At 57.6% G+C, this 18,250-nt stretch overlaps 1 protein-coding gene across 1 annotated transcript in view; it reads left to right on the plus strand.

Annotated features, from left to right (window-relative positions):
• The window catches only part of cdh31 (cadherin 31), a 68,199-nt gene that overhangs the window by 25,950 nt on the left and 23,999 nt on the right, over positions 1–18,250 (plus strand). Inside the window, exons 5-6 of the mRNA XM_041191149.1 lie at positions 14,565–14,720; positions 15,822–15,966. Coding sequence (XP_041047083.1) covers positions 14,565–14,720; positions 15,822–15,966 — 301 coding nt within the window. The remainder of the gene's footprint in view (positions 1–14,564; positions 14,721–15,821; positions 15,967–18,250) is intronic.

Raw genomic sequence — 18,250 nt, forward strand, 5'->3', positions numbered from 1 at the left:
GTCTTGCGTTTGTGATGCATTTGCATGTACGGGAAGCTACATATGTTAACATGTAGGGCCCTGTTCTTTGCAGACGGAAGTAACATGTATGCCTATTTCAGCTAAAAATAATTGAGAGCCATTTGCTGACTCATTCCTCAGTGTAATGTCTTGACCAATCTGGGTCAAACTGCCTGTTTTGAATTTCAAAAAATGCTTGGCAGTTAACTGTCAGTCATCATCACTAGTGCATTCTCCATGGTAATGCCTCTACCAGAACCCACTTACCAATCAATCAGCACTGTCTTTGCATACAATATAAATTGTTGTTTTCCCCTTATAATTGGTATTCTTGCAACGTGTCCTGGTGAGTGCAAGACCAAAAGCTTCGTCTCTGTTTTAGCTACACTCATTCTCAAATGACACTTTTTAAATCTTGTAGCTGTGTTTCCTCATTCTGTAAGAAGACAACACACGAGTGACCATCTTGTTTCCATGGAAAATTCCAAAACATTCCGACAACAACATATTTTTCTCAGTGCAAATGTCAGTAGCAAAATTTCCAAGTTTCTTTCTCGTGTTACAAATGATTTGGAAAGCTGACGGTTCATGAAGAAACTTTTCTTGAGTATAAGCATCATAGCAGCTTGTTTTTTTCAACTTGAGAGCAAGTCGAGGCAGGGGACAGATGCCAATGGTTATGCCATCATTTTATTTTATTTCTAGGCATTAAAATGAAATACACTTTTTGTTGAACTTATTTAATTAGGTAGGAGTTACCAGCTTTCCTGATATATATAGTCATCCATGGCTGGATTTTACACCCCCCTGTAAAAGCTGGTGGGTTTGAAGGCTCATTAATTACAGCTGGCAGCCTGCCCACTGCCTGCCTACTTACCCCTTCCCTCACTGCAATTATAACAGCAGCAGGGGTGGCTACCTGCAGCCTGGCCACCAGTGGGCCAATTGAGACCCTTATGTGGGCAATGACTTCTCACTTAAGGGCCTCATCCTGCTGCTGCCTAACTGATGTCTGGAGAGGCCCACGCCAAGTGAACCAGCCTAGTAGATTTCCTTGTGTGGGCTTGGGGGGTGGTGGGGGGGGGGAAACAATCCTCCTTAACCACCTCCCTGACCTATCGGAGGTGCCCCCCCAGCCCCCTCGCTGGGCCCTGTCCACTTTTCACCCAGTGAGACCTCCCCCATACACACCTAAACCCTGATCCAATGCCAGACACGTCTGCCCTGAAGTGCTGGAGACCTTTGGCCTCTAACTGGCAGCTCTCAGATGGGACTTCCTCATCCTGATGATGGACATCCTACCCTAGCCTATTAATGGCCATTGGATGGCTGCAGAGCAACAGGAGTTCCCCTCAGGAAACCGGCTCCTTGTATAATTCAACCTCTAGTCACTAGTTTCTTGCTTTTTTTTTAAAAAAAGCGTGTTTTTTTAAATATACACCAGTGAGATGGTGGTGCATTAAGATTAACTTGTTTCCTTTTTTTGCACATTTCTCTTAATGAGGCACGGCTTGTATATTTATGAATCCAGCTGCTTTTTTTCTATAACTTGTATATTTCGTTCAGTGCTAGCATCTCTCACACTCTTTCTCTCTCACACACGCCCTCCTCTCTCTCTCTCTCTCGCACTCCTCCTCTCTCTCTCTCGCACGCACTCTCCCTCTCTCTCTCTCACGCCCTCCCTCTCTCTCTCTCTCTCGCACGCCCTCCCTCTCTCTCTCTCTCGCACTGCCCTCCCTCTCTCTCTCTCTCTCGCATGCCTACCCCCTCCCACTCTCTCTCTCTCTCTCACACGCCCTCCCTCTCTCTCTCTCTCGCACGCCCTCCCTCTCTCTCTTTCGCGCTCCTTCTCTCTCTCTCTCTCACGCTCCTTCTCTCTCTCTCTCGCGCTCCTCTCTCTCTCTCGCGCTCCTCTCTCTCTCTCTCACGCTCCTCTCTCTCTCTCTCTCTCTCTCTCTCTCTCTCTCTCTCTCTCACGCTCCTTCTCTCTCTCTCACGCTCCTCTCTCTCTCTCGCGCTCCTCTCTCTCTCTCTCTCTCGCGCTCCTCTCTCTCTCTCTCGCGCTCCTCTCTCTCTCTCTCGCGCTCCTCTCTCTCTCGCGCTCCTCTCTCTCTCGCGCTCCTCTCTCTCTCGCGCTCCTCTCTCTCTCGCGCTTCTCTCTCTCTCTCGCGCTCCTCTCTCTCTCTCTCTCGCGCTCCTCTCTCTCTCTCTCGCGCTCCTCTCTCTCTCTCTCGCGCTCCTCTCTCTCTCTCTCGCGCTCCTCTCTCTCTCTCTCGCGCTCCTCTCTCTCTCTCTCGCGCTCCTCTCTCTCTCTCTCGCGCTCCTCTCTCTCTCTCTCTTGCGCTCCTCTCTCTCTCTCTCTTGCGCTCCTCTCTCTCTCTCTCTCTCGCGCTCCTCTCTCTCTCTCTCGCGCTCCTCTCTCTCTCTCTCGCGCTCCTCTCTCTCTCTCTCGCGCTCCTCTCTCTCTCTCGCGCTCCTCTCTCTCTCTCTCGCGCTACTCTCTCTCTTTCTCGCGCTCCTCTCTCTCTCGCGCTCCTTCTCTCTCTCTCTCTCACGCTCCTTCTCTCTCTCTCTCTCTCTCACGCTCCTTCTCTCTCTCTCTCTCTCTCGCGCTCCTCTCTCTCTCTCTCGCGCGCTCCTTCTCTCTCTCTCTCGCGCTCCTTCTCTCTCTCTCTCTCACGCTCCTTCTCTCTCTCTCTCTCTCTCACGCTCCTTCTCTCTCTCTCTCTCTCACGCTCCTTCTCTCTCTCTCTCTCTCTCGCGCTCCTCTCTCTCTCTCTCTCGCGCTCCTTCTCTCTCTCTCTCGCGCTCCTTCTCTCTCTCTCTCGCGCTCCTTCTCTCTCTCTCTCGCGCTCCTTCTCTCTCTCTCTCGCGCTCCTTCTCTCTCTCTCTCTCGCGCTCCTTCTCTCTCTCTCTCGCGCTCCTTCTCTCTCTCTCTCGCGCTCCTTCTCTCTCTCTCTCGCGCTCCTCTCTCTCTCTCTCGCGCTCCTCTCTCTCTCTCGCGCTCCTCTCTCTCTCTCGCGCTCCTCTCTCTCGCGCTCCTCTCTCTCTCTCGCGCTCCTTCTCTCTCTCGCGCTCCTTCTCTCTCTCGCGCTCCTTCTCTCTCTCGCGCTCCTTCTCTCTCTCGCGCTCCTTCTCTCTCTCGCGCTCCTTCTCTCTCTCGCGCTCCTTCTCTCTCTCGCGCTCCTTCTCTCTCGCGCTCCTTCTCTCTCCCGCTCCTTCTCTCTCGCGCTCCTCTCTCTCGCGCTCCTCTCTCTCGCGCTCCTCTCTCTCTCTCGCTCCTCTCTCACTCTCGCGCTCCTCTCACTCTCGCGCTCCTCTCACTCTCGCGCTCCTCTCACTCTCGCGCTCCTCTCACTCTCGCGCTCCTCTCACTCTCGCGCTCCTCTCTCACTCTCGCGCTCCTCTCTCTCTCTCGCGCTCCTCTCTCTCTCTCGCGCTCCTCTCTCTCTCGCGCTCCTCTCTCTCTCTCGCGCTCCTCTCTCTCTCTCGCGCTCCTCTCTCTCTCTCGCGCTCCTCTCTCTCTCTCGCGCTCCTCTCTCTCTCTCGCGCTCCTCTCTCTCTCTCTCGCTCGCGCTCCTCTCTCTCTCGCGCTCGCGCTCCTCTCTCTCTCGCGCTCCTCTCTCTCGCTCGCGCTCCTCTCTCTCTCGCGCTCCTCTCTCTCTCTCGCGCTCCTCTCTCTCTCTCGCGCTCCTCTCTCTCTCTCGCGCTCCTCTCTCTCTCTCTCTCGCGCTCCTCTCTCTCTCTCTCGCGCTCCTCTCTCTCTCTCTCGCGCTCCTCTCTCTCTCTCTCGCGCTCCTCTCTCTCTCTCGCGCTCCTCTCTCTCTCTCGCTCGCGCTCCTCTCTCTCTCTCGCTCGCGCTCCTCTCTCTCTCTCTCGCTCGCGCTCCTCTCTCTCTCTCGCTCGCGCTCCTCTCTCTCTCTCGCTCGCGCTCCTCTCTCTCTCTCTCGCTCGCGCTCCTCTCTCTCTCTCGCTCGCGCTCCTCTCTCTCTCTCGCTCGCGCTCCTCTCTCTCTCTCGCTCGCGCTCCTCTCTCTCTCTCGCTCGCGCTCCTCTCTCTCTCTCGCTCGCGCTCCTCTCTCTCTCTCGCTCGCGCTCCTCTCTCTCTCTCGCTCGCGCTCCTTCTCTCTCGCTCGCGCTCCTTCTCTCTCGCTTGCGCTCCTTCTCTCTCGCTCGCGCTCCTTCTCTCTCGCTCGCGCTCCTTCTCTCTCGCTCGCGCTCCTTCTCTCTCGCTCGCGCTCCTTCTCTCTCGCTCGCGCTCCTTCTCTCTCTGTCTCTCTCTCGCGCTCCTCTCTCTCTCGCGCTCCTCTCTCTCTCTCGCGCTCCTCTCTCTCTCTCGCGCTCCTCTCTCTCTCTCGCGCTCCTCTCTCTCTCTCGCGCTCCTCTCTCTCTCTCGCGCTCCTCTCTCTCTCTCGCGCTTCTCTCGCGCTTCTCTCGCGCGCGCTCCTTCTCTCTCTCGCGCGCGCTCCTTCTCTCTCTCGCGCGCGCTCCTTCTCTCTCTCGCGCGCGCTCCTTCTCTCTCTCGCGCGCGCTCCGTCTCTCTCTCGCGCGCGCTCCTTCTCTCTCTCGCGCGCGCTCCTTCTCTCTCTCGCGCGCGCTCCTTCTCTCTCTCGCGCGCGCTCCTTCTCTCTCTCTCGCGCGCTCCTTCTCTCTCTCTCGCGCGCTCCTTCTCTCTCTCTCGCGCGCTCCTTCTCTCTCTCTCGCGCGCTCCTTCTCTCTCTCTCGCGCGCTCCTTCTCTCTCTCTCGCGCGCTCCTTCTCTCTCTCGCGCGCGCTCCTCTCTCTCTCTCGCGCTCCTCTCTCACTCTCGCGCTCCTCTCTCACTCTCGCGCTCCTCTCTCACTCTCGCGCTCCTCTCACTCTCGCGCTCCTCTCACTCTCGCGCTCCTCTCACTCTCGCGCTCCTCTCTCACTCTCGCGCTCCTCTCTCACTCTCGCGCTCCTCTCTCACTCTCGCGCTCCTCTCTCTCTCTCGCGCTCCTCTCTCTCTCTCGCGCTCCTCTCTCTCTCTCGCGCTCCTCTCTCTCTCTCGCGCTCCTCTCTCTCTCTCTCGCTCCTCTCTCTCTCTCTCGCTCGCGCTCCTCTCTCTCTCTCGCTCGCGCTCCTCTCTCTCTCTCTCGCGCTCCTCTCTCTCTCTCGCGCTCCTCTCTCTCTCTCGCGCTCCTCTCTCTCTCTCGCGCTCCTCTCTCTCTCGCGCTCCTCTCTCTCTCTCGCGCTCCTCTCTCTCTCTCTCTCGCGCTCCTCTCTCTCTCTCTCTCGCGCTCCTCTCTCTCTCTCTCTCGCGCTCCTCTCTCTCTCTCTCTCGCGCTCCTCTCTCTCTCTCTCTCGCGCTCCTCTCTCTCTCTCTCTCTCGCGCTCCTCTCTCTCTCTCTCTCTCGCGCTCCTCTCTCTCTCTCTCGCTCGCGCTCCTCTCTCTCTCTCTCGCTCGCGCTCCTCTCTCTCTCTCGCTCGCGCTCCTCTCTCTCTCTCGCTCGCGCTCCTCTCTCTCTCTCGCTCGCGCTCCTCTCTCTCTCTCGCTCGCGCTCCTCTCTCTCTCTCTCGCTCGCGCTCCTCTCTCTCTCTCGCTCGGCTCCTCTCTCTCTCTCGCTCGCGCTCCTTCTCTCTCGCTCGCGCTCCTTCTCTCTCGCTCGCGCTCCTTCTCTCTCGCTCGCGCTCCTTCTCTCTCGCTCGCGCTCCTTCTCTCTCGCTCGCGCTCCTTCTCTCTCGCTCGCGCTCCTTCTCTCTCTGTCTCTCTCTCGCGCTCCTCTCTCTCTCGCGCTCCTCTCTCTCTCGCGCTCCTCTCTCTCTCGCGCTCCTCTCTCTCTCGCGCTCCTCTCTCTCTCTCGCGCTCCTCTCTCTCTCTCGCGCTCCTCTCTCTCTCTCGCGCTCCTCTCTCTCTCTCGCGCTCCTCTCTCTCTCTCGCGCTCCTCTCTCTCTCTCGCGCTCCTCTCTCTCTCTCTCGCGCTCCTCTCTCTCTCTCTCGCGCTCCTCTCTCTCTCTCGCGCTCCTCTCTCTCTCTCGCGCTCCTCTCTCTCTCTCGCGCTCCTCTCTCTCTCTCGCGCTCCTCTCTCTCTCTCGCGCTCCTCTCTCTCTCTCGCGCTCCTCTCTCTCGCGCGCGCTTCTCTCGCGCGCGCTTCTCTCGCGCGCGCTCCTTCTCTCTCTCGCGCGCGCTCCTTCTCTCTCTCGCGCGCGCTCCTTCTCTCTCTCGCGCGCGCTCCTTCTCTTTCTCGCGCGCGCTCCTTCTCTCTCTCGCGCGCGCTCCTTCTCTCTCTCGCGCGCGCTCCTTCTCTCTCTCGCGCGCGCTCCTTCTCTCTCTCGCGCGCGCTCCTTCTCTCTCTCGCGCGCGCTCCTTCTCTCTCTCGCGCGCGCTCCTTCTCTCTCTCTCGCGCGCTCCTTCTCTCTCTCTCGCGCGCTCCTTCTCTCTCTCTCGCGCGCTCCTTCTCTCTCTCGCGCGCGCTCCTCTCTCTCTCTCGCGCTCCTTCTCTCTCTCTCTCGCGCTCCTCCTCTCTCTCTCTCGCGCTCCTCCTCTCTCTCTCTCGCGCTCCTCTCTCTCTCTCGCGCTCCTTCTCTCTCTCGCGCTCCTTCTCTCTCTCGCGCTCCTCTCTCTCTCGCGCTCCTCTCTCTCTCGCGCTCCTCTCTCTCTCGCGCTCCTCTCTCTCTCTCGCTCCTCTCTCTCTCTCGCTCCTCTCTCTCTCTCTCGCTCCTCTCTCACTCTCGCGCTCCTCTCTCACTCTCGCGCTCCTCTCTCACTCTCGCGCTCCTCTCTCACTCTCGCGCTCCTCTCTCTCTCTCGCGCTCCTCTCTCTCTCTCGCGCTCCTCTCTCTCTCTCGCGCTCCTCTCTCTCTCTCGCGCTCCTCTCTCTCTCTCTCGCTCGCGCTCCTCTCTCTCTCTCTCGCTCGCGCTCCTCTCTCTCTCTCTCGCTCGCGCTCCTCTCTCTCTCTCTCGCTCGCGCTCCTCTCTCTCTCTCTCGCTCGCGCTCCTCTCTCTCTCGCTCGCGCTCCTCTCTCTCTCTCTCGCTCGCGCTCCTCTCTCTCTCTCTCGCGCTCCTCTCTCTCTCTCGCGCTCCTCTCTCTCTCTCGCGCTCCTCTCTCTCTCTCGCGCTCCTCTCTCTCTCTCGCGCTCCTCTCTCTCTCTCGCGCTCCTCTCTCTCTCTCGCGCTCCTCTCTCTCTCTCTCTCTCTCGCGCTCCTCTCTCTCTCTCTCTCTCTCGCGCTCCTCTCTCTCTCTCTCTCGCGCTCCTCTCTCTCTCTCTCTCGCGCTCCTCTCTCTCTCTCTCTCGCGCTCCTCTCTCTCTCTCTCTCGCGCTCTTCTCTCTCTCTCGCTCGCGCTCCTCTCTCTCTCTCGCTCGCGCTCCTCTCTCTCTCTCGCTCGCGCTCCTCTCTCTCTCTCGCTCGCGCTCCTCTCTCTCTCTCGCTCGCGCTCCTCTCTCTCTCTCGCTCGCGCTCCTCTCTCTCTCTCGCTCGCGCTCCTCTCTCTCTCTCGCTCGCGCTCCTCTCTCTCTCTCGCTCGCGCTCCTCTCTCTCTCTCGCTCGCGCTCCTCTCTCTCTCGCGCGCGCTCCTCTCTCTCTCGCGCGCGCTCCTTCTCTCTCGCTCGCGCTCCTCTCTCTCTCGCGCGCGCTCCTTCTCTCTCTCGCGCGCGCTCCTTCTCTCTCTCGCGCGCGCTCCTTCTCTCTCTCGCGCGCGCTCCTTCTCTCTCTCGCGCGCGCTCCTTCTCTCTCTCGCGCGCGCTCCTTCTCTCTCTCGCGCGCGCTCCTTCTCTCTCTCGCGCGCGCTCCTTCTCTCTCTCGCGCGCGCTCCTTCTCTCTCTCGCGCGCGCTCCTTCTCTCTCTCGCGCGCGCTCCTTCTCTCTCTCGCGCGCGCTCCTTCTCTCTCTCGCGCGCGCTCCTTCTCTCTCTCGCGCGCGCTCCTTCTCTCTCTCGCGCGCGCTCCTTCTCTCTCTCGCGCGCGCTCCTTCTCTCTCTCTCGCGCGCTCCTTCTCTCTCTCTCGCGCGCTCCTTCTCTCTCTCTCGCGCGCTCCTTCTCTCTCTCTCGCGCGCTCCTTCTCTCTCTCTCGCGCGCTCCTTCTCTCTCTCTCGCTCGCGCTCCTCTCTCTCTCTCGCGCTCCTCTCTCTCTCTCGCGCTCCTCTCTCTCTCTCGCTCGCGCTCCTCTCTCTCTCTCGCTCGCGCTCCTCTCTCTCTCTCGCTCGCGCTCCTCTCTCTCTCTCGCTCGCGCTCCTCTCTCTCTCTCGCTCGCGCTCCTCTCTCTCTCTCGCTCGCGCTCCTCTCTCTCTCTCGCTCGCGCTCCTCTCTCTCTCTCGCTCGCGCTCCTCTCTCTCTCTCGCTCGCGCTCCTCTCTCGCTCTCGCTCGCGCTCCTCTCTCGCTCGCGCTCGCGCTCCTCTCTCTCTCTCGCTCGCGCTCCTCTCTCGCTCGCGCTCCTCTCTCGCTCGCGCTCCTCTCTCGCTCGCGCTCCTCTCTCTCTCTCGCGCTCCTCTCTCTCTCTCTCTCGCGCTCCTCTCTCTCTCTCTCTCGCGCTCCTCTCTCTCTCTCTCTCGCGCTCCTCTCTCTCTCTCTCTCGCGCTCCTCTCTCTCTCTCGCTCGCGCTCCTCTCTCTCTCTCGCTCGCGCTCCTCTCTCTCTCTCGCTCGCGCTCCTCTCTCTCTCTCGCTCGCGCTCCTCTCTCTCTCTCGCTCGCGCTCCTCTCTCTCTCTCGCTCGCGCTCCTCTCTCTCTCTCGCTCGCGCTCCTCTCTCTCTCTCGCTCGCGCTCCTCTCTCTCTCTCGCTCGCGCTCCTCTCTCTCTCTCGCTCGCGCTCCTCTCTCTCTCTCGCTCGCGCTCCTCTCTCTCTCTCGCTCGCGCTCCTCTCTCTCTCGCTCGCGCTCCTCTCTCTCTCTCGCTCGCGCTCCTCTCTCTCTCTCGCTCGCGCTCCTCTCTCTCTCTCGCTCGCGCTCCTCTCTCTCTCTCGCTCGCGCTCCTCTCTCTCTCTCTCGCTCGCGCTCCTCTCTCTCTCTCTCGCTCGCGCTCCTCTCTCTCTCTCTCGCTCGCGCTCCTCTCTCTCTCTCTCGCTCGCGCTCCTCTCTCTCTCTCTCGCTCGCGCTCCTCTCTCTCTCTCTCTCTCGCTCGCGCTCCTCTCTCTCTCTCGCTCGCGCTCCTCTCTCTCTCTCGCTCGCGCTCCTCTCTCTCTCTCGCTCGCGCTCCTCTCTCTCTCTCGCTCGCGCTCCTCTCTCTCTCTCGCTCGCGCTCCTCTCTCTCTCTCGCTCGCGCTCCTCTCTCTCTCTCGCTCGCGCTCCTCTCTCTCTCTCGCTCGCGCTCCTTCTCTCTCGCTCGCGCTCCTTCTCTCTCGCTCGCGCTCCTCTCTCTCTCTCGCTCGCGCTCCTCTCTCTCTCTCGCTCGCGCTCCTCTCTCTCTCTCGCTCGCGCTCCTCTCTCTCTCTCGCTCGCGCTCCTCTCTCTCTCTCGCTCGCGCTCCTCTCTCTCTCTCGCTCGCGCTCCTTCTCTCTCGCTCGCGCTCCTTCTCACTCGCTCGCGCTCCTTCTCTCTCGCTCGCGCTCCTTCTCTCTCGCTCGCGCTCCTTCTCTCTCGCTCGCGCTCCTTCTCTCTCTCGCGCGCGCTCCTTCTCTCTCTCGCGCGCTCCTTCTCTCTCTCGCGCGCGCTCCTCCTCTCTCTCGCGCGGGCTCCTCTCTCTCTCTCGCGCGGGCTCCTCTCTCTCTCTCGCGCGGGCTCCTCTCTCTCTCTCGCGCGGGCTCCCTCCTCTCTCTCTCGCGCGGGCTCCTCTCTCTCTCTCGCGCGGGCTCCTCTCTCTCTCTCGCGCGGGCTCCTCTCTCTCTCTCGCGCGGGCTCCTCTCTCTCTCTCGCGCGGGCTCCTCTCTCTCTCTCGCGCGGGCTCCTCTCTCTCTCTCGCGCGGGCTCCTCTCTCTCTCTCGCGCGGGTCCTCTCTCTCTCGCGGCCTCTCTCTCTCTCGCGCGGGCTCCTCTCTCTCTCTCGCGCGGGCTCCTCTCTCTCTCTCGCGCGGGCCTCCTCTCTCTCTCTCGCGCGGGCTCCTCTCTCTCTCTCGCGCGGGCCTCCTCTCTCTCTCGCGCGGGCTCCTCTCTCTCTCTCGCGCGCGCTCCTTCTCTCTCTCTCGCGCGCTCCTTCTCTCTCTCTCGCGCGCTCCTTCTCTCAGTCTCGCGCGCTCCTTCTCTCTCTCTCGCGCGCTCCTTCTCTCTCTCTCGCGCGCTCCTTCTCTCTCTCTCGCGCGCTCCTTCTCTCTCTCTCGCGCGCTCCTTCTCTCAGTCTCGCGCGCTCCTTCTCTCAGTCTCGCGCGCTCCTTCTCTCAGTCTCGCGCGCTCCTTCTCTCAGTCTCGCGCGCTCCTTCTCTCTCTCTCGCGCGCTCCTTCTCTCTCTCGCGCGCGCTCCTTCTCTCTCTCGCGCGCGCTCCTTCTCTCTCTCGCGCGCGCTCCTTCTCTCTCTCGCGCGCGCTCCTTCTCTCTCTCGCGCGCGCTCCTTCTCTCTCTCGCGCGCTCTCCTTCTCTCTCTCGCGCGCGCTCCTTCTCTCTCTCGCGCGCGCTCCTTCTCTCTCTCGCGCGCGCTCCTTCTCTCTCACGCGCGCGCTCCCCTCTCTCTCCGCGCGCTCCTCTCTCTGCGCGCTCCCTCTCTCTGCGCGCTCCCTCTCTCGCGCGCTCCCTCTCTCCCTCTCTCGCGCGCTCCCTCTCTCCTCTCTCGCGGTCCCTCTCCTCTCTCGCGCGCTCCCTCTCTCTCTCTCGCGCGCTCCCTCTCTCTCTCTCGCGCGCTCCCTCTCTCTCTCTCGCGCGCTCCCTCTCTCTCTCTCGCGCGCTCCCTCTCTCTCTCTCGCGCGCTCCCTCTCTCTCTCTCGCGCGCTCCCTCTCTCTCTCTCGCGCGCTCCCCTCTCTCTCTCTCTCGCGCGCCCTCTGTCTCTCTCGCGCGCTCCCTCTCTCTCTCTCGAGCGCCCTCTGTCTCTCTCTCGCGCGCTCCCTCTCTCTCTCTCGCGCGCTCCCTCTCTCTCTCTCTCGCGCTCCCTCTCTCTCTCTCTCGCGGGCTCCCTCTCTCTCTCTCTCTCGCGCGCTCCCTCTCTCTCTCTCTCTCGCGCGCTCCCTCTCTCTCTCTCTCTCGCGCGCTCCCTCTCTCTCTCTCTCTCGCGCGCTCCCTCTCTCTCTCTCTCTCTCGCGCGCTCCCTCTCTCTCTCTCTCTCTCGCGCGCTCCCTCTCTCTCTCTCTCTCTCTCTCGCGCGCTCCCTCTCTCTCTCTCTCTCTCTCTCGCGCGCTCCCTCTCTCTCTCTCTCTCTCTCGCGCGCTCCCTCTCTCTCTCTCTCTCTCTCTCGCGCGCTCCCTCTCTCTCTCTCTCTCTCTCGCGCGCTCCCTCTCTCTCTCTCTCTCGCGCGCTCCCTCTCTCTCTCTCTCTCTCGCGCGCTCCCTCTCTCTCTCTCTCTCGCGCGCTCCCTCTCTCTCTCTCGCGCGCTCCCTCTCTCTCGCGCGCTCCCTCTCTCTCGCGCGCTCCCTCTCTCTCGCGCGCTCCCTCTCTCGCGCGCGCTCCCTCTCTCGCGCGCGCTCCCTCTCTCGCGCGCGCTCCCTCTCTCGCGCGCGCTCCCTCTCTCGCGCGCGCTCCCTCTCTCGCGCGCGCTCCCTCTCTCGCGCGCGCTCCCTCTCTCGCGCGCGCTCCCTCTCTCGCGCGCGCTCCCTCTCTCTCTCTCTCTCGCGCGCTCCCTCTCTCTCTCTCTCTCGCGCGCTCCCTCTCTCTCTCTCTCTCGCGCGCTCCCCTCTCTCTCTCTCTCTCGCGCGCTCCCTCTCTCTCTCTCTCTCTCTCTCGCGCGCTCTCTCTCTCTCTCTCTCTCTCGCGCGCTCCCTCTCTCTCTCTCTCTCGCGCGCTCCCTCTCTCTCTCTCGCGCGCTCCCTCTCTCTCGCGCGCTCCCTCTCTCTCTCTCTCTCTCTCTCGCGCGCTCTCTCTCTCTCTCTCTCTCTCACGCGCTCCCTCTCTCTCTCTCTCTCTCTCTCGCGCGCTCTCTCTCTCTCTCTCTCTCTCGCGCGCTCCCTCTCTCTCTCTCTCTCGCGCGCTCCCTCTCTCTCTCAGCGCGCGCTCCTCTCTCTCTCGCGCGCGCTCCCTCTCTCTCTCTCTCGCGCGCGCTCCCTCTCTCTCGCGCGCGCGCTCCCTCTCTCTCTCTTGCGCGCGCTCCCTCTCTCTCTCGCGCGCGCGCTCCCTCTCTCTCTCGCGCGCGCCTCCCTCTCTCTCAGCGCGCGCGCTCCCTCTCTCTCTCGCATGCGCGCGCTCCCCTCTCTCTCTCGCGCGCGCGCCTCCCTCTCTCTCTCGCGCGCGCGCTCCCTCTCTCCGGCTCCCTCACCTCGCCGCGCGCGCTCCCTCTCTCTCTCGCGCGCGCGCTCCCTCTCTCTCTCGCGCGCGCGCCTCCCTCTACTTCCCTCTCTCTCGCGCGCGCGCGCTCCCTCTCTCTCTCTCTCTCTCGCGCGCGCGCTCCCTCTCTCTCTCTCTCTCTCGCGCGCGCTCCCTCTCTCTCTCTCTCTCTCTCGCGCGCTCCCTCTCTCTCTCTCTCTCTCGCGCGCTCCCTCTCTCTCTCTCTCTCTCTCGCGCGCTCCCTCTCTCTCTCTCGCGCGCTCCCTCTCTCTCTCTCTCTCTCTCTCTCGCGCGCTCCCTCTCTCTCTCTCTCTCTCTCTCGCGCGCTCCCTCTCTCTCTCTCTCTCTCGCGCGCTCCCTCTCTCTCTCTCTCTCTCGCGCGCTCCCTCTCTCTCTCTCTCTCTCGCGCGCTCCCTCTCTCTCTCTCTCTCTCGCGCGCTCCCTCTCTCTCTCTCGCGCGCTCCCTCTCTCTCTCTCTCTCTCTCGCGCGCTCCCTCTCTCTCTCTCTCGCGCGCTCCCTCTCCCTCTCTCTCGCGCGCTCCCTCTCCCTCTCTCTCGCGCGCTCCCTCTCCCTCTCTCTCGCGCGCTCCCTCTCCCTCTCTCTCGCGCGCTCCCTCTCCCTCTCTCTCGCGCGCTCCCTCTCCCTCTCTCTCGCGCGCTCCCTCTCTCTCGCGCGCTCCCTCTCTCTCGCGCGCTCCCTCTCTCGCGCGCGCTCCCTCTCTCGCGCGCGCTCCCTCTCTCGCGCGCGCTCCCTCTCTCGCGCGCGCTCCCTCTCTCGCGCGCGCTCCCTCTCTCGCGCGCGCTCCCTCTCTCGCGCGCGCTCCCTCTCTCGCGCGCGCTCCCTCTCTCGCGCGCGCTCCCTCTCTCGCGCGCGCTCCCTCTCTCGCGCGCGCTCTCTCTCTCGCGCGCGCTCCCTCTCTCTCTCGCGCGCGCTCCCTCTCTCTCTCGCGCGCGCTCCCTCTCTCTCTCGCGCGCGCTCCCTCTCTCTCTCGCGCGCGCTCCCTCTCTCTCTCGCGCGCGCTCCCTCTCTCTCTCGCGCGCGCTCCCTCTCTCTCTCTCTCTCTCTCGCGCGCACTCCCTCTCTCGCGCGCGCTCCCTCTCTCTCCCTCTCTCTCTCTCGCGCGCTCCCTCTCTCTCCCTCTCTCTCTCTCGCGCGCTCCCTCTCTCTCTCTCTCTCTCTCGCGCGCTCCCTCTCTCCCTCTCTCTCTCTCTCGCGCGCTCCCTCTCTCCCTCTCTCTCTCTCTCGCGCGCTCCCTCCCTCTCTCTCTCTCTCGCGCGCGCTCCCTCCCTCTCTCTCTCTCTCGCGCGGTCCCTCCCTCTCTCTCTCTCGCGCGCTCCCTCTCTCTCTCGCGCGCGCGCGCTCTTGCACTCCCTCCCTCTCTCTCGCGCTCTCGCCCTCCCTCCCCCTCTCTCTCTCGCGCGCGCGCGCTCTCGCCCTCCCTCCCTCTCTCTCTCGCGCGCGCGCGCTCTCGCCCTCCCTCCCTCTCTCTCTCTCTCTCTTGCGCGCGCGCGTGCGCGAGCTCTCGCCCTCCCTCCCTCTCTCTCTCTCTCTCTCGCGCGCGTGCTCTCGCACTTCCTCTCCCTCTCTCGCACCCTGCAACAATACAGCATAAACCAGAAACAGCTTTTACTCCTGCCTGATGCTGGTGGTATGCTCTTTATTTGCACATCCAAAGGTCCTAACACCTACTTGAGGCCTTGGTTGCAGCATTGGTTTCCCCAAGTGCAGTCCATGAAGGCGCTGCCTCAGGACAAACCAATCATAAAGATTTTATGCAACAAAGGAGTTAAGGAATCTACCTGAATGTGGATCCAGGAACAAGAGGCTTGCTCCTCGTGACCCCACGTTTAATCCCCCTCTCGATCACTACCATCACTGACAGCTGACCCTCACTATCTGGTGAGTCCTGGACACCTCTCAGCTGCAGGGTTGGATCCTGCACCCCCAAAAATGTGCACTCCACACTTTCTCGCTGGAATTGCTGGATAGTAATTGGGATGAGGAACCTTGATGCCCTAGCTATTTGGTTTTGTTTTTGAAACCACAATCTTCTTTATCCTCTTCACCCCCCCCACTCCCCACGCCCCCCCCCTCCCGCCACACACACGCACACGCACGCGCACGCGCACGCGCACGCGCACACGCACACGCACACGCACACGCACACACACACTCCCTGCCAAACTCACCAGAACTGATGTGATTATTCTGACTTGCGTTATGTGGTTTCAAAATTATGTTCTCATTGAATTGTGTTCATTTTTTTTTTCCAGATCGAGTCCAGTCTGAAAAAGGAAATTAAAATATACTATTATATCTCAGGACCTGGAACTAATGAGCCACCCAAGGGAGTTTTTAGCATAGATAAGCACTCTGGTGCAGTTCGAGTGCATCAACCTTTAGACCGAGAGCAAATACCTTCATATAAAGTGAGTTCCGTCACTTCTAATCCCACCTCCCCCCGCCAGCTGCCGTGACACAGTGACTTGTTGTTAAAATGATCTTTGCTACTTTGCATGAGTCAGGAAGCAACATTGAACAAAGGAGTAACAATGTCAATCAAGTGACCTCTTCTCTCCTCCATCCTGTAAATTAATGATTCTCTCATCATGATTGCTCTGTTTAACTGGGAAGATCAAAGTCTAGGGATAAGTTTAAAGTCTTGAGTAACAACACTGGTTAGCACAACCCATGCTCATTGGTTTATGCGTATATTCCAATCTAAAAATCTAGCAAAGGCTGACCAATAGCTTCAAAACAAAAACTGGCCGCTCAAGATAGAAGCACATGGCATGAGAATGAGCAGTTACCTGGGCTTTGATACTTGTCTTTTGGTGTTGGGGAAGGAAAAAATATATATAGGAAAGTTTGAAAAGGGTAAACCAAATGTTGACAAGATGAACAATGGGGTTAGTCACTCTCTTCCAGAAGGTTTTGAACCTTTAATTAAAAAAACCCAAACATTATGTTTAATTTTAAGCACTTCTGAACTTGGGCCAATCATGTTTCCTTAGTCTGACACTCAAAACTTCTGATGTTTGAACGACATAAATAAAACTATTTGAAATATGAAACACTCTGGGTTGGCAGCTTAAATTTGTTGCTACAGACTCCTGCTCCATGCTAATTTAGCTCTGTTTGCCATAACAAATTGGGTATAAATGAAACCTGTAGTAGCACTGCTGCAAAGGTACTCATTATAAAGTGTAATAGAGGAAACATGCTATATATCAATAGTTTCTTAAAATTGAGGAATATTTTGTCACTATTCTCAAGCACCAGTTAGTGGTAAAAACATCTGTTTACTTCAGTGGATTTGACACTTAAAATACTATCTCTGGAATGGGTGGGGGTGGGAGGGGTTGATTTACTAACCAACAAGGTAAAGTATATAGATCTATTTCAATCTGTTAAACAACCAACTAGACCATGGGCTCCGTAGGATTTATGTTTTTTGTTCAGTATAAAAAGTTGCTTATTGTAATGATATGGTTACTGTAATGACCATTCTTCTCATCCCTTCTGCATAGCTGATTGCTGTTGCAAAAGATGAACTTGGTGAAATTGTTGAACAACCGGTAGAAATATTTATCAATGTCATCGACCAGAATGATAACAGACCAGAGTTTATTGCTTCGACTTTCTATGGCAATATTACAGAAGGAGCTGCAACAGGTAAATGGATGATTTCTGTTCCAGATCAGATTTCCGAATCCAGAATAAGCCAGCATTTAGCTGACAATAGTTTGCCCTTGTGTTCTAATGGATCTGTATCTGATGGGGCAATCCCACAATGTTCAGCAATTGGGAGGGAAAAGAGAAATGCTTGCATTTCCATTGCAATTGCAAGGCTTTCTGGGACCTTGCACCTTGCAGCCAATGAAGTACTTTTCTTTGGAGTGCAGCTGGTCACTGTTGTAGGAAATTTGACAGACAATTTATGCACAGCAAATTCCCACAAAGTTCAATGTCATAATGATCAGATTTTTTTGTGATGTTGAGGGATATATATGGTCCAGGACATGAAGGATAACTCTCCTGTTCTTCACAGAGATATTGCAGTGAGATCTTTTATGGCCATCCGAGAGGATGGACAGGACGTCTATTTAACACATTACCTGAAAGGTGATTTTCTGACAGTGCAGCACTTCCTCCGTACTGCACTGGGAGTGTGAGCCTAGATTTTTGTGCTCAAGTTTGCAGTGGGACTTGTACTCTCAGCCTCCTGACTTGGAGGTGGGAGTGTTACCAACTAAGCCACAGCTGGCACCTTGTTTTACATTGATATCCCAAACCTAAAGCATATTAATTGATTCCTTTCATACAACTCCCCTTGAAGATCATCCATGCTTACATAACTCGAATATAGTTTTGAAAGGAAATTGCAGAAAAATCTTGTGGGGGAGAAATCTCATTGAAATTTTGATGTGAATGAGGAGTTTGTCCCCACTCTTATTAAAATTGGCTTTTGTAGCTCCAGTATATTATATCTAATTATAGTGTTGCTTTTTCAGAGTCCGTGCATGAAATCTTATCATCAGTTTATTCTAAATCTTTGCTTTGTGTTTGAATGCTTTTGATGAGCTCTGAGCAAGTCACATGTGGCTGTCTTGTTAGAAGTGCCTTTTCAATTGAGAGCAAAATTTGATTTTTAGAATTTAATGTGGACAAACAGCCGTTTAAATGAAGATCTCTAGTACAAAATATATACATGTCCTGCAATATGGTACACTTAACAAGAGTTGAACATTTAATGCAATATATTGCACATAATCAGTTTCTCATTAGAGTTTCACAGAATGATGCCGAGTCGTTCTTGTCCTGAGTCTTTTGATTTGGCAGGAACTGCAGAGAGAGGAGGTGTCCATCGCTTAATCTGATCCAGCTGTGGCCAAAAATGCCTGTCCTCCTATGGGATCCATCAAAAATGAATGGTTATTGCACTAAGCCTTTAATTGTTCCCTAAATTGCTTTTAGAAGAAAATTAAGATAACTTGTAAAATAAGCATTTACCTCTGCTAGTTCTTGCAATTGACTCTGAAGGACTTCTGAATCTTCCAAAATGCACTGGACCACAAATGTCGTTCAGAACACTATCAGGGTCTCTCTGAAAAATGCAGTGACTCACCTCTATTGTTGTTTACATGGGGGATGTTAAATGTAGCATTGCTCCAAGATCAACATGATTTCTGCTTTCGGTCACAAGCTAGCTTCTGAACGTGACAGCTTAGCTGCACAGGGAATGCTGCAGCAGTACAAATTAGCAATGAGCCTATGAAGCCCTCCTGCCCCAGACTTTTTCCAGGATGAAATTGCCTAACTTAGTTCTATAAAAAGAAACATGTATAATAGAACCATGTTGCCGCCATATAGTAGCATTCAGCACACTGTTCTTTGTACACTGGCTAAAGTAGCATCTTAACTGGTCTTCGGTAAAATAGTCCTTTTTTTCATTATGAGCAGCAGAATGAGGATAATATTGCAGGCTGAGAAGATAATTATTATTGCACCATCTCTAAAAGTGTATATGTATTTGTTTTCCTCCCTTTATCAGCAGTGGTTCAGTAGGTAGCACTTTCACCTCCTCATTCAGATGATTCTGCTCAAGTCCCACTCCAGAGACTTGAGCTCAATAATCTAGGCTAACACTGAAGGAGAGCTGCACTGTTGGATGAAACATTTAACTGAACCCCTATCTGCCCTCAGATTTATTTTTTATTTGTTCAGGGGATGTAGGGCCAGCATTTATTGCCCTTCCCCAATTGCCCATGTTCAGAGGGCTTTTAAGAGTCAACCACATTGCTGTGGGTCTGGAGTCACATATAGGCCAGACCAGGTAAGGACGGCAGATTTCTTTCCCTAAGGGACATTGGTGAACCAGATGGGTTTTAATGGTAATCGGCAATAGTTTTGTGGTGGTCATCAGACTTTTAATTCCAGATATTTGTTAAATTCAAGT

Source organism: Carcharodon carcharias, chromosome 7 (genome assembly GCF_017639515.1).
Source record: "Carcharodon carcharias isolate sCarCar2 chromosome 7, sCarCar2.pri, whole genome shotgun sequence".
Lineage (NCBI taxonomy): Eukaryota > Metazoa > Chordata > Chondrichthyes > Lamniformes > Lamnidae > Carcharodon > Carcharodon carcharias.